Below are 11,383 nucleotides of genomic sequence, written 5' to 3'. Positions count from 1 at the left end.
CTGTTTGGGCGTTTGTGAACATTTTAAGCGCTGGTTTGCTTGCAAGCCATAAGACAAATGTCCTTAAAGCTCTCACCATCATAGAACTTCAGCTGATTGTCATGGGAGCTGGGAAGAAAAAGAAAAAGAAAAAAACAGGATGAAGTTTCTTGAAAGTCTTCTAGATTTGTCCATCCCAAAATTGTACAGTAAGAAGCAGGAGAAAAGCAGTAAATTTGTGGATTTCTTCAAAGAGAGACTTGTTTTCTGAAAATATTAGGCCTTATTTTGTTATTTTACTTGGATTGACCTCCAACAGCTGCTCCATTGGATTTCACGGGCAGCCTGGGGTTTTTAGCTTAATGAAGCCCTGGGAAACAGATTTTGTTTAATTATCAGACCTTCTGTGTGAATTTGAATGGGCAGAGTTCAGATGAAGAGGCACTCTGGGGCCATGACTTTGCATGTTTGTCTCACTTGTGAACATAGAATGAAAACAAGTTGATGAGGGGTAAGATGGGGTGAGAAAACAAAATGTTTGGGAACTGAAAGTTCTCCTGTGTACTGGGCACATTTTCGAGATGACATGGTGGAGATCCTGTGGAAACCAGTGGAGAACTCAGATTCACATACCGTTGTCCCAAAGTAAATAAGTCGTGTGCCACACCAGACCCATGCTGGGCTCAAGGCCAGAGGAAGGGAAAGGTGCACCTCTGAGCAAGCTAACCAACCTCGTCAGAGCGCTGGGACGCCACACCTTCAAAGGGGGCTGATCTTCTTAGCGAAGAGCTGCCATGAGAGTGGGGCTGTAGTATAAAAGGCCAGGTCAAGGAGGATGTTTTTTGAATTGGTCAGGAGTTATTCTAAGAATAAAGGTCCATTATTGATTTCAGAAGAAAACATAAGTTTTAAGGGAGGCTGTCATTCCAACTTGGAGTTGAACTATTATGATTCACCTATAATTTAATAGCAGCTGACTATATATTTCTTCCCTGACATCAGCTGAAGAGTGACTATTCACACACTACAAAGTATGGCTTCGATTTTACCTGCTTCCAATAAACCCATGAGATCTGACCAGAATACATATGTTGGGTAAGTAATTTTGATTAGATGGATGTTCTTTGGATTTTATATTAAATGTTCAGAAGATCAACCTCTATCATTATGTAAATGTCTTACGTTTAGAGATGATATAGTTGGAACTTAGCTCATAATACAAAACAAAATAAATACAATGCAAATTGTCTTCTTAGTGATATTTTCATTCCTTGATTCTTGGGGGAATTTGGCTCATCTAAGAAAGTGGAGCAATGTGTCAATTATATCTCTCTCCTTTAAAAAAATAAAAGAAAAAGAAAGCAAAGCCAAAAAACATGCAAAAGATTAACCAATCTGCATGAGTGAACACATTCAAAGTTCAGCCTGCAGTTCAGCCTTTAATTCCAGGACCATGGGCTGAAATATCTGAGAAATGATTTAAGGGGCCTCCCTGTGCCTAAGGGGGATTTAACTGTGCTGCAGCATATTATGAAGTGATTCCATACGCTTTGAGATAGACTTTACATAGAATTCACTTCTAAAATTCCATGTATGTTCTTCATCTCACGGGTAGACATAAATCTGCCAAAACTGTCTGCAAATTTAGCTCCAATTCTTGCCCCAGGTTCACAGAACATAATGAGCATTAATCTTTAGGAGGCTTAAGGAATTTTTGTGCATTCCCTCACCAAGTTGTATCAGATGCCTTGCTTAGAGCCTCCATCATGTCATTGTTCCAGAAAATGTTCCATTTACCCATCCCAGACAAAAGTAGTCTCCTACCACGTTCATTTGCTCAGGAATGCCAAGGAAAGAGAAAAGGGAAAATTCTGAAGATGAAGGTAGTGGTAAATAGAAAGACTTCTTCTCAGCCAGCACTTTTCTCTGGTTACCAGTGTCTAATACTGACCATGCTATCTCATGGCTTGCTAAAAGAATATATTCCCAATACCACCTTTGGCCCACATTTTAGAGAAAGGAAAGAAAACACAAAACAAGGTTGAGAATCAAATAGTACATACAGTCTACTTAGTAAAAATTACATATTTTGGAAAGATTGAACTATTGCAATTGCCAGAATCATACTGGGTTGAATTTGGCATAATACCACAAATTAATCTTTCCTTTGGCAAGTAATAGAGGGAACATCTTAGAAGTGCTTTTGGTGAGCCCAAAGGGATACAAACCTTCTATAGACATGCTCCTCACCCAATTCTTTGACCAAGGGATCATTAGCTATTGAAACAGACCATCAAGGAAAACTAAATAATGAACTGGATTATTATAATGAATAGTCCTGATGAATTAGCAGGACTATTATAATTAATACTAGAGGCCCAGTGCACGAAATTCGTGCCCGGAGGGGGGTGGTTCCCTCAGCCCTGCTTGCACCCTCTGCAATTCGGGACCCCTACACTTTTTTCTTATCTAGCTAACCTCTTAACATTTAAAAAAATTAACTGAAATATCACCTACTCTAGGAAATCCTCTTTGAACAAATGTCTTTACAATCTGTATTAAGTATTTTCATAGTATACCATTCTTTTTCTTTAACAGCTACTTAGAGTGGATGCAATGTGGTTTTCATTCTTGCATCTGAATTTTTTCTTCTTGCTCTTGTAATAGCAAAGCTTATCCAATTTACATTTTCCCTTCAAGGGCTTATATTTGGTTTAGTTTCTAGTTGGCTCCCTGCTTTTTTTTTTAAGCAATAAATTTGGGTTGTGATAGTAAGCCTCACTTGTAATCAAGCCTGTAGGTCTCTCTATCTGAATATTTCTATACCTATCACTTTAGCATACCAGAGATTGTGTTCATTTATAGGAAATAATAATAAATGTCACTTGATCATTTGATCTTCTAGTAATATTTTATAGCAAGATGTATTATTCTAGTAATTTAACTATTACAAAACGGAGGCGTACAGAAATAAATTACATTGAACAATAAAGAATGACTCAAATATCAAAGCATAGTACACTTAGGGCCTCCCTTGTCCTGTGCCTCAGATATCATAGCATAGTACACAGTTCACGTGGAACTCAGCTTCCTTTAAAATAGGAAGGGATGCCATACTCATGAAGCAGCTACTTCCACACATATATTTTTTTATTTAATTCATAGCACATACTCTTTGTACTAATTATTGGAAAATCATCCTAGCAATTGCCTCTGTTCCTATCTGTATTGTTGCCTTACATTCTGATGTTATTACTGCGCTTTTATCATCCACTCACTCTAATAAGATTGTGAATTTTTTAAGGGCAGAGATCATGACTTGAGCTTGTGTTTCTCTGTCATGGTGCCTAGATAAATACTCAAATGCCATCCAGTCCAAATGACTGTAATGAGAGAGGCCCACTGTTGCTGGAGACCTCTGATTTTTATTTAAGGGCCTCACTTGTTCTGTGCCTTTACAGAGGAGTGAGTAGGGGCTGAGGGAATTTGAGGAAACCGAATTATCCTCCTAAAAGATTTTGCTAAGCTGGCCACCAGGACCGCCGGGCATTTGTCCAATTAAAACCCGGACACACAGCAATAACAAAGGCACTGGTCTCCTACTGCTAATTCATGGGGATCAAACCCCAGCCTGCAGAAACTCACCCCCACAGTCAGGACCACGCCGCTGGGTAGACCTGGGCTGGTGCTCCTAACTCTGGGGGGAGGGAGACTTCCCATGGCTACAGGCTAGAGGCCCTGGACTCCACACCACGTGCCCGAACAGGTCCCTAGCGCAGGTTGGTCAGTGGAGTGGCTTCTTCGCCTGGGATTGTGGGGCGGGTTGGCCAGGCTCTGCCTGGCCTGTTGGCCCCATGATCGCAGGGCGGCTCAGCCTGGGCTCTTTGCCCTGTGATCACAGGGTGGCTTGGACCTGTGCAGGCGGCGGGGTGGCTTGGACCTGGGCAGGCAGCATCCTGCGCTGCCCCTGCTACCTGCCCGGGCTCAAGCCGCCATCGCAATCACAGCTTGGACCCGGGCAGGCAGCGTTGGGCGCTGCCCCACCTGCCCGGGTCCCTGACTGCGGCTTGGATCCCGCTGGCGGCATAGGGCACTGCCTGCGCCACCTGCGTATGCAAATTTACCCGCCATCTTTGTTGGGTTAATTTGCATATCACTCCTGATTGGCTGTGGGCATAGCGGAGATATGGTCAATTAGCATTTTTCTCTTTTATTAGTGTAGACAAGAGAATATAGTTAATGGTTTGAGTTGTTTGTTTGTCTTTTTGAAGATAGGAAAGCTGGAATACATCAGTGATTTTAAAAATACCAAGGCCCGTATCTTCTTGACAATATAAATCAGAATTTCTAGGTGTGGGCTCAGGTACCGGTGCTTTTTAAAGCACCCCACGTGATTCTGCTATGGAGTTAGAATTTGAAATCACTGAAGTAGATGAATGACACTCTCTTCTAGGGTAAGGATTTATAGAGTCAGCTGGGACTCCAAAGGAGAAACTGCAGAGAGGGAAAGCAGTTTGGCAGAGTCAAGCAGAAAAGTGAGAGAAGTTGGAAGAGAAAGTGGATGGCATGTTTCTCAAACTGTAATGTGCACAGAAGTCACATAGGAGTTGTTTACAGGCAGATTTTGATTCAGGAGGTCCTGCGTGGGGCCTGCGATTTTGCATTTCTAACAAGCCTCCATGGCAATGCTGCTGGTGAATTGACACACTTTTTCCAACAAGGGATCACTGGTGCATGTCCTCTTGCCTGTCATCAGGAGAGGAAAGGAGGTGTCCTTTTGCTTGGGGGCTTTGAGGTTTGTTCTGAAGTAGTAAAGTGTACTAACCTCATGGAATGCTTTATTTTTTAAAACCAGCCATGATCCACTAACTAATTAAGAATTTGTTACCCTAAGTGTTTTTGAGCGGAAAATTAATAGTATTCTGTTCCACTTCCCGAACGTTAAATTTAACTTAACAAATAAAATTTGTTAAGACTTGGGGATTAAAAAAAGATATATGAGACAGCTTGCATGAGAAAATTCACAATTTTTCTGTAGAGACAAAAATTTAACCCTTGAAGTGCCATCTATCAGCCTTAACATGAAATACAGTACATGCTTTAGGAGCACAGTGTGGGGTGGGAATTCATACTGACTGGGGAGGGAAGATGCTTGGAAAAGCCTTCCAGGGGGAGGTGATATTTAAATTTGACCTTGAGGAATGAATAGGATTCTGACATGTGAACAATGGAGGGAAAGGGGAAGGATGCTTCAGGAACAAAGGCCTAAAGAGGGATTCTCAACTTGGGTTGAACACCAGCTCACTTGGGAAGATTTCAAAAATATTTTTCAGAGTCTAAATTCAGTGGGTCCTGGGCACCAGTGTTTTTAAACTATTTTTTAATGAGCAAACATCATTGGAAATATAGAAAAACGCAAGAGTTTTGTTAAAATGTGTAGAGGCATTTACTGGGAAATGGAAGGAACATAGAGCAAAGAAGTCAGATAGTTCTTGGTAGAGACAACTTGACCTGTAGTGGTATTGGGTAATGATTATCACTAATGATTAAAGTTGTATGTAATCACTACTATAATACCAAAGACTGAAGATGATGTGCCTTATAAATATGAATTAAATGGAATTAAGGTCATTCCTACAGCAGCAGTCAGCTCACCATCTTGCATCTACATTAATAAAAGAGAAACATGTAAATTGACTGTACCTCTGCTACACCCACCAGCCATGCCCACCAGCCAATCAGGAGCAAGTATGCAAATTAACCCAACTAAGATGGAGGCGCCACAGAGCTGGAATGAGCAGGAGGCTTGGGTTGCCCCCGGCGATGGAGGAAGCCAAGCTTCCCACCCACCCTGGCCGGCCCTGGCCTCCGGTCAAGGAGGCGCTGAAAAAAAAAAAAGAAAGAAAAGAAAAAAAGGAGGGGCTGGGAGCCTGGATCACCGGAGGGCATGGCCAGCCTGCAAACAGCCCTCAGCTCCTCACCCAGGCTGGCCACAGATTAATTAACTATATTCTCTTATATTAATTATAATATGGGGTGAGGGTCCCCGCTGGGGGACTTGGCCAGCCTGCAAACAGCCATCAGCCCCTCACCCAGGCCACCCCACACCCCAAGGGAACCCCACCCTGATCCGGGACACCTTTCAGGGCAAACCAGCTGGCCCCCACCCATGCACCAGGCCTCTATCTATACTAATAAAATGCTAATTAGACTGGGAGACCTTCCAGGACACCTTCTGGACATTCTTCTGGACAAAGCCATAGTGGTGGGGCCGAGGTAGAGGCAGTTAGAGGCCAAGAGGGGAGGGCAGTTGTGGGTGATCAGGCCAGGATGGGACAGCAGTTGTGAGTGATCAGGCTGGTGGGGGGCAGGGCTGGTGGGGGGTAAGCAGACCAGCAGGGGGGCCAGTTGGGGGCGAGCAGGATGTCAGTGGGGGTCAGTTGGAGGTGATCAGGACAGCGGGGGGGGGCAGTTTCGAGTGAGCAGGCCAGCAGGGTGGCAGTTGGGGGCGAGCAGGCCAGTGGGGAGGGAAGGTGGGGGCGAGCAGGCCAGCAGGGGGGGCAGTTGGGGGTGAGCACACTGGCACGGGGGGCAGTTGGGGGTGATCAGTCTGGCAGCGGGGGCAGTTGGGAGTGATCAGGCTGGCAGGGGGGAATTTGGGGGCAAGCAGGCCGGCAGGCAGAGTGGTTAGGGGCAATCAGGCAGGCAGGCAGGCAGGTGAGCAGTTAGGAGCCAGCAGTCCCGGATTTTGAGAGGGATGTCTGACTGCCAATTTAGGCCTGATCCCTGTCAACTGGCAGTAGGACATCCTTCGAGGGGTCCCAGATTGGAGAGGGTGCAGGCCGGGCTGAGGGACACCCCCACCCCGTGCATGAATTTCGTGAACCGGGCCACTAGTTATTTTATGAGAGAGAGGAAGGACAGTAGCCCAGCTAGGCTCATATAGGCCTCAGGGCAATCTTGCAAAACAGTTATTATTTTCACTATACCCACTTTACAGATGAGGAAACTTTCAAAGAACAAAGATAAAATAGCTTACCCAAGGCTGCACAATGAGTACATATATGGTTGAACTGGTGGTGGAACCCAGGCAATCTGACTACAGATCCCAATAGCATATGGTATACAGCCTCCCATGCAAAGAAAGAAAAGGACCATCAGGGCCAGACAGACCTGGGTGGAAAAGACTGTTCTGTAATCTACTGGTTGTAAAATCTTGCTCAAGTTTCTCAACTTCTGCAAGTCTTGGCTCCTTCATTTGTAAATTGCATTTGTTAGTATTGCTTACCTAATAGAATGTTTATGGAATTAAAACTGTACATAGTTTTTATGGCAGTGTGCAATTTTCATGCTTAAGGCTATGCCTGTGTGCACAGAAAATATTAGCCATTATTATTATTAATTATTGGTGCTGCTGTTTTTATTATAATATCATAATAATATTTGCTTCATGATAAATCATTTAATCCTAAATGAAAGTTTGTGTCCAATATTCAGGCTAGGGGTTATCATAGGCTTTCTCTCTAAATTTCTTCACATCTTTTTTATATTATTTTTCCCAGAAAATGTTTTGTTCATGTTAAAAATCCTTACCTGGATTCTATGGATGAAGACATTCTCTATCACTTGGATTTAGGAACAAAAACACACAACCTACCAGCAATGTTTGGGGATGTAAAGGTAAAAGTATTTCTAACTTTAGGAAAAACTATCGTGTTTCCCCTGCTGACATATATTTTTTTATTTTCTCGTCATAAACTTTACTCATTCAGCTAGTGAAATGTCAGAGGTCCCACTAGGAACTGATGTTCATTCTCTGAAGCAATTTGGAATGTATATATCTCAAACAATTGTTTCCATTCCAACAAGACATCAAGGTTCCCAAACTAAATCTAATACATGCATGATTATTGGGCTGCTCTAGTTCCTAGAGATAAATACCATTTTATTGACAATACTGCTGGGTGCTGAGAATTCATTATGATTCAGTTCACTGTTTAACATCTACATTAATAGCTGAACTTCACTAATTCACATTTTATTAAATCATGGCATAACTCAACAAAATTAACAATGCTATCTTGAAAAGAACTATTACTCAATATTTCATATTATTAAGATTTTTATTATTTCATAAGAAATGTTATGAGAAAATTGTTTATGGAATATTGCTAGGGAAATTGTACTTCTCTAATATTTACTTTACCTTAAATATATATGTGTGTAATAAAAGCAGTTCATGTCCATTATTTAAAATTGGGAAAATATAAAAAAAACCAATAATTTTTAAAAATACACCTTAAAAAACTCCTACCACCTAAACATAGACATCAACCTATTTTCTTTTCCCCCAATCCTTTTTAATAAATAGATTTTAAAATAGTTGGAATTATATAATTGCATCCTAAATTTTTTACTTTACTTTATGTAATTAACATTTCCCCCATATTATGTCATTTTCTTAGACACACATTGTTTATGGATGTCAAGTGACTGAGCCACACATTATATAGTCTACTTTTGACCTTTATGTAAAAGTATTTTCTATTATAAACACCATTGAAATGCATATTTTTGGACCTGAAACTTTTTCATATTTAAATCTATTTGCTTGGAATTATTCACTTAAGTGGTAAAAGGGAATACACTTTTAAAAGAATTTTTGTTTTTCAAAAGGCTTCTACCTATTCACAGTCCCACCAGGAGAGAATCATGCAGTTTTCATCTAACTTTTACTCACTTCTTTAGCAATTACAAGAACAAACAAACAAGCAAAAAACCTTTCACATCCACTGTCTCACTTAATCTTTACATTAGCCCTTTTAGGCAGGGTAGCAGATATTTATTTATTTCCTCCATAAAACAAGGAAATTGAGTTCAGGAAAGTCAAAGGAGGTTAACAAGGTACAACATCCAGTGGCAGAGCTAGGACTTGGACCACGCTTTCCCAAGGTTCTTACCCACTGCACTAGGTGGATTATTTGAATCACAGTAACTGAGAATAGTCCACTAATTGGGAGGGGGCATTGAAGAAAGGAGGCTAGGAGGAGAAGGAGGGGATAAGGAAGAGGGAAAAGAAAGAAAGGAAAGAAAGAAGGAAGGAAGGAAGGGAGGGAGGGAGGGAGTGAAGGAGGGAGGGAGGGAGGCAGGGAGGGAAGAAATGAAAGGAAGAAGAAAGGAAAGGATAAAGATAAGAAATAAACCTATGATATTCATTAGCAGAGCGAGCTAAATGCTTCCTCCCTTCCCATCTCTCCTAGGGCACAATGTTTTGAGGGTGTGGGCTGGTATGACATGACCCACCCCCTTCCCTACTCCCGTCAGTCTGCTGCTCCTAGCCTTTTAGAGGCTTCTCTCCATATTAGCTTCATCTTCTCAATGTAACATCTCTCCCTACTGATGTTTCTGATGATTATGCTCCAAGAATCATTGATAAAGGCTATCTACGATACTCATTGACCAGACTACCTGAATTCAAATGTTAGATTTGATGTTCATGCCTCACAGTGATGTTCCCAGGACCATTATTTGGGGATAATTCCAATTAATTAAAAGACTCATCATAATTAATAAACTATGGTACACATCTAATGAATAAATTAGAAAGACTCAAGATAGATTTTTGAGACAGGAAGTTTTCTATTATCTACATACCTAGGTATCTGTCTCTCATCTACCATTTATGGAGTACTTTCCATGCATCAGACTCTGTATTAGGCATATGAGTATGGTATATCATCTGAACCCCATAGCTACTAAGATCATTGTTATTATCCTCATTATACAGATGAGAAAACTGAGGCTCAAACATATATGTAGTGTTATAACATATATACCTGTACATATATTATAAATGTATTATTATAAATATGTTATAGCACTACATCTATATGTCTGTACATAAATCTCTATCTATATATACCTATATCTATCATCTAGCTAGCTATAACTGTCATAGGCATAACACAGCTGGTAAGTGAAAGCGCTGAGATTAAACCTTAGGTTTCTCTGATGAAAAAAGTAATGGCTCTTCTCTATTTGAAAAAAAAAAGGCACTGCATTGTGGTGCTCTAAATGTTAGTTTCTGGGAAATCATTGGGGTGGAAAGCTTTGTTTTAGACATGAAAATAATGTCTAAAACATAAATTTCTCTCTCTCTCCTCTCTCTCTCTCTCTCTCTCTCTCTCTCTCTCTCTCACACACACACACACACACACACACACACACACACACACAGAGTTGCCTCATCTTTGTTACAATCCCAGGAAACAGGCCTTTGCTGTTCCACCTGACTAGATTTTCATCAGCACTTATTCTCAGGCTCCATCTGTCAGAACCACTGTCCAACCTTAAAAACTCACTCTTCACCTGGCGTCACCCCCTTCAGTAGATTTTCTTTTGAATAAAAAGGCATACTCTGGTTTAGAACCTGCTTTGTCCTACCAGAGGACAACTCTATTGATTGGCCCATTGTGATGGATAGTGGGGAAAAGTGTGTGTGTAGATTGGGAAGTAGTTCTAAATAATCAGGACTGGCTCTTTAACCTATGCTAGGATTCTTTTAGAGGCAGCAGATAAAGTCTGATTTATATTTACAGATGTTTTTTCAGAAACTTGCCCTTTTTTCAGCCACATTCTTATCTTTGAATGAGAACATGCTAGGTTCAATTTCTTGGTTCTTGTTAACTCCAGGGCAGCAATCTTAGCTAAGAAGAGAGAGCATAATCCATCAGAACCTGAAAACTCAGGCTTGCCTTCACAGAGATGATCTTCATTATTAAAGCATTATCTTCCAAGGAAAGGAGAAGTGTGGGTGTATAAAACTTCAACCTTAAAGATTTTGACAATTATTCCTATTTTCTTACTATATTTTTTAAGCTTTCATTAGCTGGGACTGCAAAATATCAGTGGCTTAGCACAATGTAAGTTTACTTCTTATTTATATCAAGTACAAAAAAATGGGTGTTCCCAGTTGATACGTGGCTTTCCTTCAACTGATGACTCAGGGACCCAGGCTCCTTCCATCTTGATGCTCTGTCACCTTTGAGCAGTGAATTGCAAATTTTCTCTGTGTGTCAACACCCATCCAGCAGACGGGAGAAGACAATCTGTAGGATCACCAATGGGAGATTTCTATGGACTAGGACTGGAAGTGGCACCCATCACTTTTGCTCACATTCTAGTGGCTGAACTGAGGAAGATGGCCTTATCTATTTGGAAAGGAGGCTGGGCAGTAGAGTTTAGTTGTATTCCCAGAAAGAAGGAGAAACAGCTTTGGTGACTTTGTCATACTGACTGGAATGCATCAAAATTTAAAAATATAGTGAAGGAGCATTAGACCTTATCTACTCAAACTCAACCTCCAATATGTCTTTTATAAAATTACTATCATAACCTCTAATCT

General features: G+C 41.1%; 1 protein-coding gene across 1 annotated transcript in view; it reads left to right on the top strand.

Moving 5' to 3' along the window:
- Positions 1–1,012: 1,012 nt before the first annotated feature.
- The window catches only part of UPP2 (uridine phosphorylase 2), a gene marked incomplete at both ends in the record, with an annotated part of 33,089 nt that continues 22,718 nt past the window's right edge, over positions 1,013–11,383 (top strand). The window contains 2 exons of the mRNA XM_079781808.1: positions 1,013–1,074; positions 7,542–7,659. Of these exons, the coding sequence (XP_079637934.1) occupies positions 1,013–1,074; positions 7,542–7,659 (180 nt within the window). The remainder of the gene's footprint in view (positions 1,075–7,541; positions 7,660–11,383) is intronic.

Source organism: Cnephaeus nilssonii (genome assembly GCF_951640355.1).
Source record: "Cnephaeus nilssonii genome assembly, chromosome: 10".
Taxonomy (NCBI): Eukaryota; Metazoa; Chordata; class Mammalia; order Chiroptera; family Vespertilionidae; genus Cnephaeus; species Cnephaeus nilssonii.
Note: the sequence above shows the minus strand (reverse complement) of the source record. Positions and strands in the feature narration are given on the sequence as shown.